This window comes from Siniperca chuatsi, linkage group LG3 (assembly GCF_020085105.1).
Source record: "Siniperca chuatsi isolate FFG_IHB_CAS linkage group LG3, ASM2008510v1, whole genome shotgun sequence".
NCBI lineage: Eukaryota > Metazoa > Chordata > Actinopteri > Centrarchiformes > Sinipercidae > Siniperca > Siniperca chuatsi.
Window position 1 is genome coordinate 31,058,222 of NC_058044.1, and position 20,060 is coordinate 31,078,281.

A 20,060-nucleotide genomic window follows, 5' to 3' on the forward strand; every position below is an offset into this window, starting at 1 on the left:
CAGAGTCACGAGATGCTTCAGGAATCCATCTCCCCTCTGTCATCCGACCTGCAGCTGCTGCAAACAGCTGTGGTCAAATTTTCTCATAGGAATCATTTAATTGTTATCATGCAAGCCCCCTTCTCCCTGAGGAGAGAGTGGTTTTCTATGATAATAATTAATTTGTCTCTCCCTGCAACAAAGTTGCTTCAGTGTCCTCATGTGCCAGCTGCATCTTTGCAGCAGAATAATAACTGTTTCTTTTTATTTTGATGCTGTGCGACTGCTCAGTGGCAGGAATGCTGGTGGTGAGTCACAGGTTTCTTAAGTAGGGTTAAGAAATTGCAGCTGGAAGTCATTTTCTGACGAAGGAATAAAAATTGCCAGAAAACTGGAATAAAAACAAGCAGAAAGCATGGGGTTGTATCAAAATCATCATTTATTTGCTTGGACTCATTTGTAAAAAAAAAATAAAAAATTAAAGCCTTTTTTTAAATAAATAAGTCAGCATAAATAATAGTTATGTCAAGCAAAAAAATAAATGCGTGCATTTCAACAGCGGCCTTCTTACATAGACCTGCTGCTATAGTACTGTACATATACTGTAGATATCTCTCCCCTAACTTCCATAACTTCTCTTCTTTACTCCATTCTCTCCCATTCCTGCCCCTCCCACCGCTCTTCCCCTCTCGCTGTCATTTCCCAGTCGTCTCCAGTGCAGGAGTTCAGTGAAAGCTCTGCTCTCAGCATTCTTGCTTCAGTCCTCATGTCACCTCTGGGACTCTGGTCCAGATAACTTTCCTCCCCAGTCAGGCCTCCCCCTCTTGTACTTTTACTTTGCCTTCCTTTTTCTGTCGATGCACTCCATCTTACGGCTCTCGTCTTTGTTTATCCTTAAAAGAGTGAGGAATAAAAACTGGGATTAGGCCAGAGGACTAATACAAAACATCTGGAGTTTTGTGCAACAAGTCACATGTTAATGTGTGATGAGATTTGTTGAGCCAACATTTTGTAATAAAATCCTTCTTATTTGCAGAAAGATTTCTGTCTCATTGACTTTGTGTTGTGTTGAGTAAACTGGGAAATTTTGCCAGGCAGTGTTTGAGCTCTACAAAATGTAAGCTGATGCTACATATTGGGGCCAAATTAAACATTTTTAAGTAGTGTGGTTTTCTGCCCCAACTCTCTTGAAAGCAATGCAAAATCTAACTGTTGCTGGAGGATTCAGTCAGTAAATGTAGCTCAGATTGAGTTTAGAGTTGATGTGTAGCTTTTAAAAATGGTACTGCCATTTACCAATTTAGCAGCATAAAAGAACTGGAAAAGAGCAGTTGATTGCCAATTACTTAAACCAAGATTTTTTTTAAAGAATCTAGTTCCAAAGTTTTATTCGAGTTGAAGGTGATGTTATTGTGTGACAGCTCAGCAGTGATGTTGTTTGTGTGGACCATTTGCATGGTGTAATTTACCTTTCCCAGCATCTCAAAAAAGCCTTGGCCATCTTTCCCTCAGTATTCATACAGATTTTCTCGGTTGAGTTGTCTGGCTTGTTCATGGTTACACTGAAAAATACAAAACATATACAAATCAGAATCAAAGTCAACACAACTGATTCTAAATGTTATAAAGCTAAAGATATTTCAATTTTTATTTAAACTTACATGAATTCAGTTTTATCACATCCAGGTCGCCTTTCAAGGACTTGGAAATCTGACATATTGCCTTTGATGAACTTGATTGTGTCGTGACATGAGCAGCGTCCAGGAAAGTCATGAGCTGCAGGGAGATGTTTTTTAAAAAGCAGTTAGGTGTGCAGCCTCAGGAACAAGTCAGCAACAGGAACAAGTCAGACATTGTTTTAACACAGAAATTATTATTATAAAAAGTACGGTCTAGACCTCCTCTATAGGAAAAGTGCAATGAGATAACTTTTGTTATGAATTGGTGCTATATAAATAAATTGAATTGAAATAACATCTATTAAACTGTAGTTATACTATAAGAATGAGAGTATTACAGTATGATCATGATTGTTACTGTCACATCACACATCCTGCAATCTTGTAATATGCCACTTAAACTATTCTAAACTGTACTTTAACTCACCTTGATAGAGCTGAATGCAAACTGCAGCCACAACAACCAACAGGAGAGAAAAGCTTTTCTGTGACAAGGCCATTTTTCTTTTGAGAGACAAACAAGTCCTGAGATCCCTCGTTGGGGAAAGTGAGAGCTCGAGCAGGTTGCAAGATCCACTAGACGTGAGGAGAAAGGAGTGTGGAGCTGCTGCGAGCCTCTTCCCCTTTTATAGGCAGTGCGTTTGAGAGTGAGTGGGTTTTCCTAGAGTCCATGCTTTTTCCCGTCAAGCCAAACCTGAAACAGGCTCTGGAATTTCCACACTCACTCTAGAGACACACACTGGAATGTGCTCAGAAATCCTTTTCACAGACAAGTAAAGGAAAAATTCTGCATTAATTAAGTGGATCATAACCAAAGTGATTCGACTACTTACAAAGATGAATACTTTATGGCACACTTTGAACAAGTCACTTTGGTTTTGTAACAGTGCAATGTATTGCGCAATGCTGATTCACAGCTAAAAGCTGTTACTGTATAAAATGAGCCTGAAGATTGATTTACTCTGTGTATGTAGATGAAAAATCATATTTGTTATTATGATTAGGCTATTTTAGTTTCTTGTTCTGAATAAATGAATACTACATATGAATTTATGCACTGGAAACTAACTGAAAACAGAAGGTGAAGTGTTTTTTGTAAAATCTAAACTTTTGAAGAGCAACTTTTGGATTTTGTCTTCCTCGTCATTCCTCATGCATGTTAACAGTTACTCCCAACCACAAAAACATGATGACACACTGAGCCGTCATGCTTGGGGTGGTGGTGGTGGGGTTAATCTCTGTCTAAATGCACTGGATGGAAGTAGGCCAACAGACAGAAAACCAGCACCTGTTCTATGGAACCTACACACTTTCCCTTGTGGATAATGGTTACACAAGATCAGCTCCTGTTTGCAGTATTTTACAAGTGTTTTTGCATAGCATATACATGCTGTGGCAAGTATCATTCCATTCGTGACTGAAAAATTCACAGTGTGTGAATAGATAAATTTGTAGATGCATTTCACAATAGATTAACGTCTGTCACTCAGTGATTGCTTCACCAGGAGCGAGTATTTCAGCATTTTGCAGCCTGAACACATTTAAGTTAAGAAGGTGCTACATGCAAAATGTACTGTACTTTAAATGAAAAGAAATCAAAGCATCCACACACTTATTTCAATTGCAAACACTGTTAATTGATCAGTTCGCACACCTGGTGATAGGTGATAGAAGACACCTTTTTGAGTGGTGCAACACAAGACTTTCTTACTTTCACTAACATGACCACAGCAATAAAGATGTGGATTTAGAATAGTTTATTGTGTTTTACGGATAGAGGAGAGCCAAGATTATGTAGGAGGGATGGATTGAGGGTCAGGAGGGAGGGATGAAGAGATGAGGGATGAGAGGAGGAAAGGTGAGGGATGAGGGGATGAAGGGGTGAAGGTAGAAGGATGAAGGGATGAGGGAAGGAATGGTAAGTGGTGAACAGATGAGGGGACAAATCGGGGTCGTGGACGGATGGATAGAGGAGTACGATGATGAACCGGAGCCAGCTTGTGGCAGGAAGACAGGAGGGAACCAGGGGAGTCAAGACTCTGAGTGGGGGAGCAGTCTCTTCATGTGCTCTGATTTGGATAGAGCCCCAAAAAGAAACTTTGAATGAAAAGAAGTATGTGGGCGTTTCTGATGTTCAGATCATTGCAGACCTAGGTAAGGTATACTGGAGAAGGCCAGCAGCTGAGAGTTTTTGATGATGTGGTCAGGGGCTCCCTGCCTGGAAACAGCGGAGGCGGCTCTGATGCGGAAGAAACGCCCTGAGTGTAGCTTGTAGGGGGATATTCCAGATCTGGATAGGATTTGGCAAAAGTGGATGTGAAACCGGAAGCATGTGGCCACTTTACCTGTCTCTGTTGCAAACAGAGGGTCTTGGGTGGAATCTTGACAGGCTAGTCTGGAGTTTATGTAGTTGCGTGTAGGTCTGTGTGGACTTGAGTACAAGTCGAAAGAGCTAGATGGATTGCCATAGACCAGATGTCTCTTAATGTGCTCTGATTTAGATAGAGCCCCAAAAAGAAATTTCAAATGGAAAAAAGTACATGTGCGTTTCTGATGTCGTTCAGATCATTACGGATGTAGGTAAGGTGTTCTGGAGAAGGCCCGCATCCAAGAATTTTGATGATGTGGTGAGGGATTCCCTGCTTGGAGAGGTAGGTGGGTTGAGGTAGACCAGACTGGTTGGTCTTGCTAAATTTGAGGTGATCGGAAGAATGAATGGAAATGTCAGACATAGTTGCGTGTCGAGATGGATGTAGTTGAGGGTAGAAGCGGTGAACTCTGTACTGTGCAGAAAGTCGAAGAATGCCAGTAGGAACGTGGATCCTAAGATTTTCTCTTTTTCCGGAGTCAGGCAGCCTATGCGAAGAGTTCTGATGCAGCGACAAGGAAAAGCTGGGGGTTCAGGTGAAGATGGTGGCTGAAAATGGAGGGACCAGTGTTGAATGAGGATCCGAATCTGCTACCAAAGATTTGAATTTCTGACAGGATTTGCTGCCTGAGGGAAGGTGAAATGGGGGAGGGTTGTGCAGCCGAAAGGAGCAGAAGGATAAAAGCAGAAGGATCAAAATAACAGGATTAGCCATTATCAACCCAGCAGATAATATTATTTACAGAGACCCAACAAATCCCACCATGAGCAAGCACTTGGCGACAGTAGCAAAGAAAAACTTCCTTTTAAGAGGCAGAAACCTCGAACAGAGCCATACTGAATGGTGGGTGGCCATCTGCTGCTGCCGTGTTAGTTTTTGAGAGACAGAGAGACAGAAAACACATAGACAACTTCTTACTGATTAAATGAGGACATTTATTTATAGCTAAATGCCTAGTAACTGAATAAATTAAGGACTAATAAGGTACTGTATATGATAAAGAAAATAACAAACACAGATGAAATAGCAGATACTGAGTGATGAAATAAACATGATGCTACTGGCAAAAGTGAAGCGAAGTATATGATCTAATTGATCTGATTATAAAAATCACTGCAAGACACTAATGTAACGCTAGGGCAATTAACTTCTCTAAATAAGGATGAATATATTTTATTTGACATCAACTCTTTATCACAGCAAAACTGTGGTTTAGCCTACTGTTTTGAAGTGCTGGCAAAGATGAGGTACTTCTATTGGCTTTCCGACGTGGTGTGCACGGTTGAATGTGCTGTGTAGAGGAGTATGCCGGCGTGTCTGGTTGCAGCAGACTGCTCCCAGGCGACTCCGTGAAGCAGAAGTTGGTCACAGAGCTGATGAGGTCACCTGGCCGGTCTGGCGGTCTCGTTTCAGGGCTGACGGCGAAGGTCTGGGCCAAGTCACTGCTGGCACAGATCTAACCTTTGTGGTGTTAGAACACAGACATTGTTCAGGTTTCTTTCAGAAAGGCTTTGCTTTCAAAGGTGGCTGGCTTCCAGCGGCTCGGGGTAGCTTCTGTAGAGTCTGTGATCTGTCTTGTTGAATAAAATATCTCTGGCTACACTAACTTCTTCAGCTAGGCTTGAGTAACTTTAAAAGGAAATAACATTGCAAAAATCTGCAAGGCTTAGTGGTAAAGTTTCAAAATATAAAAATCAAAAGAAAACCTCTTCAGTTTAATACTGAGGCATTAAAAAAACTTACTTGGAAAAAGGTTTAATTGTGAACGGACTTTAGGCAAGGAAGAGAAAACTCAAAGAAATATGTATTAAGAAAGTAAAATGTAAAATAAAACAACCGTTGAGCTCAGAGGTGAGGTCCAGCCTGTAGCTCACATGTCAGTGAAAATGGTTTTGTTCATTTGCCAAAGGCGGAGAGGGATGCACAATGCCAAGACCAAAGATTTTTTTTTTAAATAGTAAAATAGTAATTGTAGTGTGAATATTAATAAATTAGTAATAATAGGAATGACAGCTATAGGAAAAATAATGTCAGTATTAGTAACAGAGCCAATAACAACAACTGTAGTAGCAGTTGTCCAGCAGGAACACGGTGGCAGCAGGTGGCCCACAACCACAGATCCAGTCTCTGCAGCTCTGGAGGCAGAAATACCTGCTGAAAGCAACAGAAGGAGAGAGGAGAGAAACGAGAAAGCACAAAACTACGGGAGAGAAAATATGTTGAGTTAGTAACATGCAGTAATAGGATAAAAATGCATACAGATGGAGAAGGAGAGAGGAAAGAGGTGCATCATGGGAAGTCTCCCTGCAGTCTAGCTAAGGGATGGTTCAGGACTCACCCAAGCCAGTCCTAACTATTAGCTTTGTCAAAGAGGAAAGTCTTAAGCCTACTCTTAAGTATGGAGATGGTATCTGCTTCCCGAACCCAAACTGGGACCTGATTCCACAGGAGAGGAGCTTGATAACTGAAGGCTCTGGCTCCCATTCTACTTTTGGAGACTCCAAGTAACCCTGCATCCTGGGAGCGCAGTGTTCTAGTCGGGTAATAAGGTATTATGAGCTCTATAAGATATGATGGTGCCTGACCATTACGAGCTTTGTAGGTGAGTAGAAGGATTTTAAATTCTATTCTGGATTTTACAGGGAGCCAGTGCAGAGAAGCTAATATTGCAGAGATATGATCTCTTTTCCTAGTTCTTGCCAGTACATGTGCCGCAGCATTCTGGATCAACTGGAGAGTCTTAAGGGACTTATTCGGGCAGCCGGATAATAAGGAATTGCAGTAGTCCAGCCTAGAAGTAACAAATACATGCACTCATTTTTTGGCATCATTTGAGACAGGATGTGCCTGATTCTTGCAATGTTACGTAGGTGAAAAAAGGATGTGTCCTTGAAGTTTGTTTCATGTGGGAGTTAAAGGATAAATCCTGATCAAAAATAACTCAGAGGTTCCATATGGTGCTGCTGGAGGCCAGAGCAATGCCATCTAGAGTAACTATATCTTTAGATGTGTCTCGGAGGTGTTTGCGACCAAGTACAATAACCTCAGTTTTGTCAGAGTTTAACATCAGAAAGTTGCAAGTTGTAAAGTTGCTTTATGTCCTTAAGGCATGCAGGCAATGAAAGTTAATGGAGTGTTTCCTAATAATATTGCCTTGAGGAAGCATATATAAGGTGAATACAATCGGTCCAAGCACAGAACCTTGTGGAAGACTCACCGTTAACATGTACAAAATGAGATCGATCTGATAGATAGGATTTAGCTCCTTTAATGCCAATTACATGTTCCAGTCTCTGTAATAGGATGTGATGGTCAGTGTTGTCGAACACGTCACTAAGATCTAACAAGACAAGTACAGAGACAAGTCCATTGTCTGATGCAATTAAAAGGTCATTTGTAATTTTCACCAGTGCTGTCCCTGTGCTATGATGCACTCTAAACCCTGACTGAAAATCCTTAAATAAACTATTGTTATTTAGAAAGTCACAAAACTGATTGGCGACTGCTTTCGCAAGGATCTTAGAAAGAAAGAGAAGGTTAGATATAGGTCAATAGTTGGCTAAAACCCCTGGATCTTGAGTGGGCTTTTTAAGAAGAGGTTTAATTACAGCTACTTTAAAGGATTGTGGTACATAGCCTGTTAATAAAGACAGATTGATCATATCCAGTAAAGAAGTGCTAATTAAGGGTAAAACATCTTTAAGCAGCCTAGTTAGAATGGGGTCTAAGAGACAGGTTGATGGCTTAGATGAATTTATCGTCGAAGTCAGCTGAAGAAGGTTGACAGGAGCAAAGCAGCCAAAAGACACATCAGGATCTATAGCTGTTTCCAAGGTTCCTGTGTTTGAAGTCAGCACCGGTTAAAGGCAGGACTTGATTATTTTTTTCTCTAATAGTTAGCTGGATTGTTAGCTGGATTACTGATTGGTTATATAGCTAATTCACATTAATTCAGACTTGGGTTACAAAGCAAGAATATCACAATTCTTTCACTTAGGAATGTACTTTCAAATTTTATGAGAGGTGTCTGGCAAACCTTATCTCAGACCAGTGTGTATGTGTGTGAGACAGATAAGGGAGGAGAAGATGTTTTTAGTCTCGAAATATAAAGAAATAAAATACACAGAAGCAATAAAATAAACAGTCAAATAAACAACCAGTTCAGGTAAAATCAAGATATGCTTTCAGATAAAAATGTGTTTTGAGACGAGACTTAAACAAAGACACTGACTCATACAACCTTATTTCTTCAGGTAAGTTGTTCCAGAGCCTCAGGGCCCTGATAGCAAATGCTCTGTCTCCCCTAGTTTTCATTCTGGACTCACGAACAGACAGGCGACCCCTGCCCGAAGATCTAAAACTATGTGAAGGTTCACAAGGGATTACAAGGTCTAAAATATAATCTGGGCCGGGCCATGAAGAGCCTTAAAAGTAATCAACAAGATCTTAAAATCAATCCTAAAACCAACAGGGAGCCAATGTAAAGAGGCTAAAACAGGTGTGATGTGGTCGTACTTCTTGGTCCTGCTTAACAGCCGAGCAGCTGAGTTCTGTACAGTCTGCAGTCGTGTCAAAGTTTTTTGATTAAGACAAGTGAACAGGCTGTTACAATAGTCAAGGCGTGAGGAGATAAAAGCATGTACAACAGTTTCTGCATCACTAAGATTTAAAATAGATCATATTTTTGCAATATTTCTGAGGTGATAAAAACATTATTGGACAAGCTTAGTGATATGTTGCTCAAAACATAAATTGCTATCAAACAGGACACCAAGATTTCTTGCAACAGGCTTGATGTGTTGTGACAGGTTACCAGTAGATGGCTGTATTTGTTTAGTGATGTGTTGGGGCCCAATAACAAGGATTTCAGTTTTATTTGAGTTGAGCTGAAGAAAATGTATCGACATCCAATTTTTTATGTCATACAGGCAGTCCTGCAGAGAACTCAGCGTACTAAGGTCAGTGGGCTTGACAGGGAGGTACAACTGTGTGTCATCCGCATAACAATGAAAAGAAATACCATGTCTGCGGATGACATCACCCAAGGGAAGCATGTATAAGAAGAACAATATTGGTCCCAGAATTGAACCTTGAGGCACACCGTACTTGATATGGGAAAAGGATGACATGAAGTTAATAATGCTGACACAGAATTTCCTATTGGACAGATAAGATGAGAACCAGTCTAGTGCAGTGCCAACCCAGTGCCTCAGTCTATCTAAAAGAATGCCATGATCAATTGCGTCAAAGGCAGCATTTAAGTCCAACAGCACAAAAATTGAACACATGCCTGCGTCTGCATTCATTAAAAGGTCATTGGTGACTTTGAGAAGGGCTGTCTCAGTGCTGTGGTGTTGACGAAAGCCAGATTGGAACTTTTCAAAGGTATTAGAATGAACATGATATGAGCAGAGTGCAAGTTATTTTGTTTCTGTCGAGTTTGAATGGAGTTTGAATGAAGTGTGTTTCAGAATGAGTTAACAAGGCAATAGAGTGTTTGGTGTGATGACGTTTAATGTCTCCGACATCCTCTGAAAGTCTCATTTAGCCACTTGTTAGCAACCACCCTTTTTAAGACACATTAAAGCTTCAAAGTGAAAGAGTGAGGTATTTACTGAGGTATTTTATGTCGTAGAACAAAAAATCTCTTAAGCTTGTGTTAACCACAGACCTTATTTCAGGCATCTAACCAAAAACCCATTGACTTCGAGACAAGGGAACCGGAAGTGCTAAAATGCTAACTCATTTGCGGGTTTTAGGACTCATTCCTGCAACACTCACAATAAGTTCAATGAAAGAGAGAAACTTGAATTCAGAAGGTGTAAGGTTGTATTTTTATTTTTAATAAGGAAAATTGTTGTAAGAATTTTTCCTTTTTTGTGAGTTTATTTTGTTTATGTATAAAAAGCTAAGCCCTCCTCCCTGGCTCAACAAGCAGCTATGGTCAAGCGAGCCAGAGAGTGAAAGCAGAAAAAGAGACTGGTTAGCAAGAAGCAGTGAATTGGAGAAAAAAAATGTTATTTTCTGATTCATTTTCCAATAAACTAATGTTAACATAAATACATTTAACTGCTTTTCCAATAAATGTTTAATGGTAGCAGTTGTGAACATACTGTTTCTACTCAATACGAATACTGAACAACCACTAATATTTTTAACATCATAATTCATAATTAATCTGGAAAGTAAACAACAGTTTTTGAGGTACATATTTCAATTCTTCAGTGATTAAGACATATACTTTGAATGTAAATAAAATTTCCACAACTAGGCCTAATGCCACTTTCACTGTAAAAAAAAAATCACCAGATTTTATTACCTATATTTTATCACTGTTTTGTAGCAGCTGTACTTTTGAAAGAAACAGAACTACATCAGATACATTTTATTTATTCAGTCAAATGAGATAAAATTGCAATGTTAAACATCCATAAGTTTTCAATTAAATCTAGTTAAAATAAATGAAAATAAGCTACCAAACCACCAAAACAAGAGTGAGGAATGACACAGAGCCCCTTCAAAGAGTTAACAGTTAAATTTAACAACTGTAGTACCTTGAAAATCCAAGGAAAAAGCTGCCTACAAGCACATTATAATGATATCATTTTCAGGTTTGCTAGATTTATCATGATTGTATGGTGTATTTATAATATGCTTTTATTTGTTTAAAACTCTTTAGTTTTAGGAATAGTTTGGCATTTTGGGAAATGTACATATTCTCTTTTTTGGGAGTTAGATAAGAAAATCTATACCACTGCAAGTTTGTCTGTTTAATATGAAGCTGCAGGACAGGAGGCAACTAGCGTAGCCTTGCAGAAGGAGAGTCTTGTCATCACCATGACGTTGCCAGGCAACCAGCAGAGACTCTATTAAGTCACTGCTTCTGGCCAAGAAATAAACACATAACCCCAAGTAAAACCGCAACTTCTCATTTTCACACTTCAACAGATGATACAGACACAGATATTTATGAGAGCAGTATCGATCTAACTCTTAACAAGAAAGTGAATAAGTGTATTTTCCAAAATGCTGAAGTATTCCTTTAACAGTTATTTCAATAGACGCCACTGGGTCTATTGAAAAATGTGTGGTGTTGTCATGTCATTATTTTGTAACCCTCTCCCTAAAATATTCGGTATGTGTATATGTATTCAAATATTGTGTATGCATTATTGTTGTGATGTTTATAACATTTTTGCAACTATTTTGTTTTTTGATAATGTATTTGGAGGACCGTATTGTAAGTGTATTTTCACTTGATTATGACGTCAGCAGGATGTAATTAGTTTAATCAATAGGAACCGCTATAGACTCTTTTCAGTCTTTAATGTTTTGGTTCACTCACCAATCTCATCAACCTTGTTTTCAGTCACAGCAGGCAGCTGTTTGTGTCTGTGTAAAAAGCTCTGATAAACCCACTGTACACTGCTGTTTGGTGTTGGGCAGGTAGACAGACAAAGTGAGCAACTAGCTAACGACCATAGTGGACCATAAAGCAGCTAAAAAGCCAGATGTTTCCCTCAGGAGTTGGTGGAGACCAAAACAGAATTAAAATGAAAGTGAATATTGGATTTATTGGTGACCTGAAATACGACTCCAGATGAGTGCAAATGTTGCTTTGTGTCTGCTGAGTGTACAATTAGGCAACTGTTTGCTTTGTGTTTACAGCTTTTTGCTTTCCCCAAAATTGGCCAAAAATATCAATGAATGCAGCTTTAAAAGGTAGCTTCAGAAGACTCTTTCATACACTGCAACCTAGAAATAAGATGGCAGTCACACTCAGATTAACCTGAACAGTGCGTCACTCTGTCCTTTGAAATTATAAGATTATACAAAGTAAACATGCTGTGACTGTTTTGTTTCATTGTCAGGGAACATGAGAAGTCATCCATACTAAAACCTGAACATTTCCTGTTTTTCCTCTATGACTACAGTACATGTCTAGACTGGAGTCTGGCAGCTTGCAGTCATAATTCCAATATTGTCTTCATGTTCAATTACTGTATTTCAGGCAATAGTTTGTGAGATGGATTCTTTTGATATTATTACCTCAATACTGAGATCTTGCAGTATCTCCCAACACAAAGTTCTTATTATCTTACTGCTTTCTTCAGCCATGTTTCATATTTAAAGCCATACTTAAGAGTGTTTACAAATCACACAGGTCTTTGGGATATTACAACCAAAATTTGAATTGACTACAGCAAATCTGTTTCATATCGCTACTCTGACACACTGCAGTATATCTTATTGCAGAGCGCTGCTCACAGTAACTCACTCCTTTTGTAATTTAATGATTTTTGGAGAATAGATGATATGTGCACTTCAACATCAGTGTGGATTCAATTAAAAGAAAATTAAATGTTCCCAACAGACGCATTGCTGAAGAAGCACTAGAAGTTATGGCTCATAAATCATTTCTCATCTGCACACCATAAACATGCTAATGATACATGAGTCAGGTTATTCCTTTGGAATATCATGAGGTTTGTGAATGGTCATCTTTCTGAGAAATATTTTCATTTGCACAGTCTTTGTACTTGACGTATGCAGTGTTGCACAATGTGTAAGAGCAATTTAAGGTCAGTTAGAATAAGACTTGCAGGCTTGTTCTGCAGAAATGTCTCCAGGGGGGCCACTCAGCTCCCTCTCTCCCTCACCACGTGTGTTGCACGTAACTCAAGCAATTCATGCCAAGACCCAGCTGGAGACACTTTCCACATGGTCACAAAACTTCAGGGAAAAAGAAACTAAAAGTAGATGGTTGAGCATGCAGCATAGCCTCAAAAGATAATGAAAGACTGCGGTGTTTAGTGTCAGAGAGGATGTTTACACGTCAAGGAACAAAGTCATTGTTGACGCTTGAGTCATTTAATGTTTTTCTCACAATTGTTTTATTTAATATTGAACAAAATGTCTTTAAAGATACATAATATAACTGAAACTTTTATGTTTATGTAAACAGTATACTGTATATACTCTTGTACAGGGCAAGGACAGTGAAGGTGCTTTATTGCTTCATTCATCTCGTCTGGACCCCGTTCTTCAAATGTGGTTTAACCAGTTCAAGCTAAGATGTTGTTATCAAAAATAAATCTTGTTTATTCTCATCCAGGTAATTTTGTTCTTTGAAATTCATCCATCTTGGATGAACAGTGTGTTTTTATTTTGAAATAAAGGCAAAATGAGTAAAGAGTTGAAACCATAATCAGCATATATATGATTGGCTGAGTGCTGATCATGTAATTGCAGTTACATGAGGTAGGTGTGTTGGGAACCCTCTCAGCATGCACTGGGGCAATAGATTCAAGTCTAATTTTATGTGTATTCTTGCGATGTTACAGGTGTCATTTTGTTCTACATTGTTTTCCACAATGTTTCCACACTTTGATCACTGTTAAAGATTAGATATTACAGTCTAGACTACGAGTGATGTTGGTGCATGATTGGTGGGGGTTCCCAGTGGATGTGCAAGAGACTTTAAAGTGATAATCATAAGCCTGCTATGAACATTAAACCTTATTAAAATCTCTTTAAAAAGCAGCTTTAATTGCAATTTTCAGCAAAGGGGGTTCTGCAGTTAATCATTTAATTTAAAGTTTTAGTGTTCAAATGACAAATTCCCATTTTAAGGTCAAATTAAATGCCATATGTTCTGGCTCCTTTAACAGTCTCTTAGTTTAGTCTTTTCTTTGAGTCTAACAGTCTTTTTGTTCACAGTATCTCAAACTAATTTTGGTTTGGTTAATTTTTCTTTACAAACTTGAATTTATTTTATTCTGTTTATTTTATTTTATTGCATTTTCTCACATTAAAATAGCCTATAGGTAACTCTTCATTATGAACATTTAATTGTAATAATTACATCAACAGATCATAATGATTAGACAATAACCTACATGTTCTATTCATATTTAGCATTCTTTCATTCTAAATATAAAAAAGCGAGACATTTGTATCTGAAATCTAGTTCATGTATGGGGTTCAGCCTAAAACGTCTTGGTCATGATCCAGCTAATTGTTAGTAAGCTGCACTTTTGTAGGTTTGGGCATAAGGACTTGTTCTGAATTTTAAACTAGCTATGAAGAAAATCTTCCATATTTGGGGCCCTCAGAAGAGTCTGATAGCAAAAATCAGTAAGTGTATCTTTAAATATTTAAATCAGGACCTAAAACCCAAAGAGAGTTCACATTTTCAGTTTTTTGGGGGCCCCCTGGTGGCTAAAGGGCTCTACGCATCCACTTAATTTGCTCACGCCTCAGGCGGGCTCTGCTCATTTGTTTGTTCTACCCTGGATATTTTTCCCTTTTCATCTTTTGTTTCATGTGTTGTACTCATTTAGCACTTCAAAGGGAATGCATATACTCTGTACTCAATTACTTCTTACACATAAATGAACATGGAGCTGATGTCAAAGCACACTGCAGGGATAACTGAGTAAATCCAGTCGTGAAGGTATCAACCCATTAATCCTACCTCTGGCTCACACCAGGCCTGCAAACAGGTATTGTGCAACCAACCTGTCCAGCAGGTTCTAGTTAAAACACAGTGATTTGCAGTTTGATTAGTCAGTTAGTGTAATTGATACATCTGATAGGTCAACTGGTATCCAGGGTGCGTAGGTCCTAGAGGAATTTAAAAATATAGATGGAGCCCCAGGTGTAACTCTGGGGTATGTGCGTACCATCCAGCGGCGGTGACCTCTGAGGGGACCATAGAGAGGGTAGGGCGCCGGCTGGGAGAGCTCTTTGATGGAGTCCAAATACTCCTCCATGGTGTGTGAGGAACAATCCAGGTCTCCATCCTCTGCGTCGCTCTCCTGCATCTCATTGATGGTAGGAAGTCTGTCCACTGTGGAAAGGAGGCATCTGGGCTTCATCCTGCAAAGAAAGGCATGCCCTTTAAAATTGCTATTGTGATATTGTGATGTGAACATTAAAGGTGGTTCCCTCTGTTTACTAAAAGGATATTCTGTGCTCATGTGAGTCATTTCCTCATTGAGAGTATCGCAGTAATGGCAATCAGTTGGGTTTAATGGGTTCAATGGGAAGAGCCTAAAAGGACAATAATCAAAATGTAAAGTTCCTCCTACAAAGTGACAAGTAGTGGGAATATTTTGCTGATTTTGTCCCCCCCTTAAAATTTCCCCTTAATTCAATTAAATTCAATTTTATTTATATAATGCCAATTCACAACAAAAGTTATCTCATTGCACTTTTTATAGAGCAGGTCTAGACTGTACTCTTTATAATATTACTTACAGAGACCCAACAATTCCCACCATGAGCATGCACTTGGCAACAGAGGCAAGGACAAACTCTCCTTTAACAGGCAGAAACTTCAAGCAGAACCTATAGGCTCAAGGAGGGCAGCCATCTGCTGTGACCGTGTTGGGTTAAGTTTCTAAAATCTGATTTCTGAATTCAGAATTCATCAAAAAATTCTAACTAAGTTAGATTTTTGATTTTGGGGACAAAGAAAAAGCTTTTTCCCCAATGTATGTCACATATACTGTACAGTATATCTGCTTGTTACACTGGAAGCTATGATGCTTATCCTGAGTAAGAATTTGAAAAAACTCTGCATCATTCCATTAAATGGAACAACTAGATGTTTCAGTAAATTGGCAATTATTTAGTAAAAAAAATATTTCTTTATCCTCATATTGTCACGGACACACCAGGCTCCACCACCTCACAACCACAGCATACTCCCTCACCAGAATTCTAATCAGACACCCTTTGCCAATCACACACCTGATCCTCATCTGCATCACTTCAGCTCCAGTACAAAAACATCCCACTCACCTCAGTCACTGTCCGGTCTCGTTTCAACAAGGACACTACGCACTGCCCTGTTTCGGACGGCTTTGAAAAGTGTGTTTCTCCTCTCCTGAGTTTCTGTCTCCAGCTCCGTGTTCTCCTGTCTCCAGTGTGTGTGTTTCCAGCTCCCAATCTCCTACCCCGTTAAACAAAGGACGGTATTAGTAACTATCATCTCCCATTCTATTCACTGCTTGTTTTACCTCGTTTGCAATAAAACCTTCTGTGTCTCTATCTCGGTGTCTCCAGCTATTCTGTCCGTAACAGAAGACCGGGTTGAAGCAGGGTTCCCGCTCCATCGCCAACTACGCCTTGGAGTTTAGAACCCTCGCCGCTATTAGGGGGTGGAATGAACAGTCCCTCGTTACCACCTTTCATCAGGGATTGGATCCCAGGGTAAGGCTGCATCTTGCCCCATATGAAGACACCATCGGCCTCGAGAGGTTTATCCACTAACCATCCGAGTAGCCGCCCGTACGCAGACGTGTTTGACCGAACACCAGGACCAGCAGTCTTCCATTCCATCGTTCCACCAACCAGAGAGTCACCGCCCTCCAGAACCAGACCAAGTGCCCATGCAGCTAGAAACCTGCAAGTTGACTCCAGCTGAGCAGCAGAGACGGCTGACCCGGGGTTTGTGCTTGTACTGTGGAACTGCAGGTCAAAGCATCACATCTTGTCCAGTGAGACCTCTCCGACCTCTGGTGAATGCCATCATTCCTTCCATCAAGAATTTGAAACCACTAGCTACCGAGATAACTTTGATTACCCACGACATATTCCTCCCAGTACATGCCCTCATCGACTCTGGGTCAGCTGGCAACTTCATCTCCAGCACCCTTTGCTGCCAGCTCCACCTCAAGACCATACCCACATCCTCAGTCTACCAGATCCACGCCGTAACTGGAAGACCCCTCAGCCGCGCCCGTATCCAATGGGCCACCGGTCCCGTCACCATCCGAGTAGGAGTGCTGCATGAGGAACAACAACGACATCTGTTGGTTCTGGAGGGCTCAACTGCGGAGGTAATCTTAGGGCGCCCCTGGCTCGAACAACATAACCCCATTCTTTCCTGGACCACTGGTGAGGTGTTGCAGTGGGGTCGTACCTGTTACTCAGACTGTTTCCCTCGCCTGCCTTCACCATCTCCTCCTCGCCCGAAGAAACTCCCTGTCTTCACCACCTCCATCAAGAGCCCGCAAGAGAAACAGTCTGTGGATATTCCAATCTGCTACGCCTCCTACCGAGATGTGTTCTGCCCTAAGAGAGCCGCCAGATTGCCTCCGCACCGGCCATGGGACTGCGCCATTGATCTCATACCGGGTGAACCAGTGCCCCGTGGGAAAATCTACCCTCTATCAATTCCCGAACAAAAAGCCATGGAGGAGTACATAGAGGAGGCCTTGGCTCAAGGATACATCCGACCCTCCACTTGTCCGGCAGCATCCAGTTTCTTCTTTGTGGCCAAAAAGGACGGAGGCTTGCGGCCTTGTGTAGATTACTGTGGACTCAATCACATCACGGTCAAATTCCGTTATCCGCTTCCTCTCGTCCCTGCAGCGTTGGAACAGCTTCGCGGTGCCACTATCTACACCAAGCTGGACCTCCGCAGCGCGTACAACCTCATCCGGATCCAGGACTTCATTCACGAGGTGCTCCAGGAGTTTCTCCACAAGTTCATGATAGTCTACATCGCTGTTCTCAAAATTCTGATTATTTCAACTTTGACCTTGGTTGCCGCTGACCTTTCAAAGCTCAACCAGTGAGATAATAGCTGTGTATGGCGTGGTCAGAAGCGACACATGCAAGCAGGGGATGTAGAGAGTGATGAAAGAAAAACTCCCCAAAGCCCCCCAAATAACAATCACTCTGACAAAACAATTCAATGCTATTTATATAGCACCAATTCATAACAGAAGTTATCTCATTGTACTTTTCCTATAGAGCAGGTCTAGACCGTACTATTTATAATATTATTTACAGAGACCCAACAAATCCCACCATGAGCAAGCATTTGGCGACAGTGGCAAGAAAAAAAACTTCCTTTAAGAGGCAGAAACCTTGGATAGAACCAGATTCATCGGTGGGCCATCTGCTGTGTTAGGTTGAGAGAGCGAGAGAGAAACATGTCTTTAATTACAATCCATTAACATATGATACAACCACACTTAACACATTACTTCAAAATTATATATTCCTAAAAAAAAAAAACAACAACAAATAAATAAATAAATTAAATAAACCTAATAAATTAAAAAGATTACAATAAAAATCAGTTTTTACAACAATACATCACAACCTCCCTCTCCATTGGGTTGACATAAAATATTTCCAACACCCCATAAAAAGAAGAAAGATTCGGTATCATTTACCATTTCATAATACTTATACTTTATAACCAGCCTACTTTTTTACCAGCGCTCTGAACATGTTCAAAGGATCATTATCACTATTTAACAACATTTTTCTCTTTCTTGTCAACCAAATTGCAAAATGAACAAACATTTATCAAAACAATTTTTCTTTTATTTGAGGCACTATATTTTGGTCCAAAAATAAAGAAACTATTTGTAAAAATAAAACCAAAATTATGGCTCAAGTCTCGTAACACACCCAGAATTCCAAACAGCCTTGGACATCCAATAAATAAATGAAAAACTGTTTCTGGAAGACCACAAAACAAACACTCTTCTCCTTGCAAAGGATTTAGATGAACATTTTAGATCAACTGTTTGTTGCTACAATCCAATGAGAAATCCTCCATTGCAAGTCCCCACTTCTTTTTTCAATCGGTTTCTTATAAAATGTCCTCCAACATCCTTTTGGTGAGGCGCCTGATTCAACAAAATTAATCCATTTAGTCTCTGGAAGATCCTTCAATGCTCTTATATTCAGATATTTGACACAAACAAGATAAAGTGACTTCTTAGATATAGTGTCAAAGAGACCAAGTTCAGGTGTTGTAAAAGAAAGTAATCTTCCATTCCCATCTCCTACATTTGCAACCACACTGATGCTGGGGAATACATTCTCCACCATCTCCGCTTGCAATGGTATTTCAGGAAAGGACTCCTGCATCTCAGATAGTAGTTTTTCAACAGTCCGAACAGAATGAATCTTCAATTCTTCAATCTTCATTGCCAAATTTTCTGCAGAAATCCATCTGTCCCTTGACCGAAGATGACATATTTTACATATTCCTGCTTTAACCAGGCTTGTGCGGACACCTTTAGAATGTAACATCACACTTGATAAAAGAGGATTAAAAAGTAAAGGTTCTTCAAGAACCCACTCCTGAGTTACCTCAGACAGCTCTCTTTTAACAATGAATATTAGCCATGCATTTAATACTGATGCATAAAAAGAAGAGAGTCCATTAAAATCCACTTCCTTCAAATTCAATAAAAATAGGTGTCTATCCAAGTTAATCCGCCCCACTCTTTTTAGTAAAGCACAAGCTATTTCTGTCCAGTTCTGAGACCGATGATAAAGGATTGTTTGTGCAGTCTGGGCCCGGTTTTTTAAAAGTAATCCACTAGGATTTTGGATAACGGATTGGATCAAATCTTGAAAATGTGTTTTTCAAAAGAAAAAACGGATTACATAATCAGATTAGATCACGTAATCCAATCTTGGTTTTGATCCGGATCAAACCTTTAGTTTGTGTTTTTCAGAACTTTTTTGTAGGATTTGGATCACTTTGATCCAAAAAATCTGGATTAAACTGATCCCATCAGAAGTGTGGATTCAGCGTGGATTTCATGGCCAAAATGTAATGAAAACTTTAAAAATGTATCAAATAATACTATATTTGGATCATGCAGTATCTTACAAGATATCCTATTTATTCATAAGGTTTTAATTTTATTTGTTCATCCGTCAGGCTACAGTGATTAGGTAGGCTTTAACATATTCAGCCTTTCAGTATAGGCCTACAGGAAAGTAGAAAGAGTTTAGCTTCATAAAATAATCCCCCAAACAGCTGTCAAAATTGAGCAAAAACAATACATTTTATTCTGTCACTAATTGATATATATATATATATATGCATCACAATCACAACATTTTTGTATTTAGAATATTTATTAGTGATGCATGCAATGATTACAGAATAACCAAAAAAATGCAAAGAATGGCAATCACTGATTTTTGAAACCCAAAACAAATCCAAATCAGAAATAGTGTCTAACTATTGCGTCCCTTGTTGCAC

The 20,060-nt window shown here is 39.7% G+C and overlaps 1 protein-coding gene across 1 annotated transcript; it reads right to left on the reverse strand.

Annotated features, from left to right (window-relative positions):
* Positions 1–400: 400 nt before the first annotated feature.
* On the reverse strand, positions 401–2,408 carry cxcl18b (chemokine (C-X-C motif) ligand 18b). Its single transcript, XM_044189680.1, has 4 exons — positions 2,086–2,408; positions 1,641–1,755; positions 1,449–1,541; positions 401–872 (listed from the first exon to the last, which is right to left on the reverse strand). Exons 1-4 carry the CDS (start codon positions 2,156–2,158, stop codon positions 812–814), a joined length of 342 nt encoding a protein of 113 aa, XP_044045615.1. The 5' UTR covers positions 2,159–2,408; the 3' UTR covers positions 401–811.
* Positions 2,409–20,060: the final 17,652 nt, after the last annotated feature.

Coding starts and splice junctions, on each gene's coding strand:
- cxcl18b (XM_044189680.1), bottom strand. CDS start 2,158: ATGGCCTTGTCACAGAAAAGCTTTTCTCTCCTGTTGGTTGTTGTGGCT. Junction 1,756..2,085: donor TTGCATTCAGCTCTATCAAG/GTGAGTTAAAGT, acceptor ATCTCCCTGCAG/CTCATGACTTTCCTGGACGC. Junction 1,542..1,640: donor TGTGATAAAACTGAATTCAT/GTAAGTTTAAAT, acceptor TGTATTTTTCAG/TGTAACCATGAACAAGCCAG.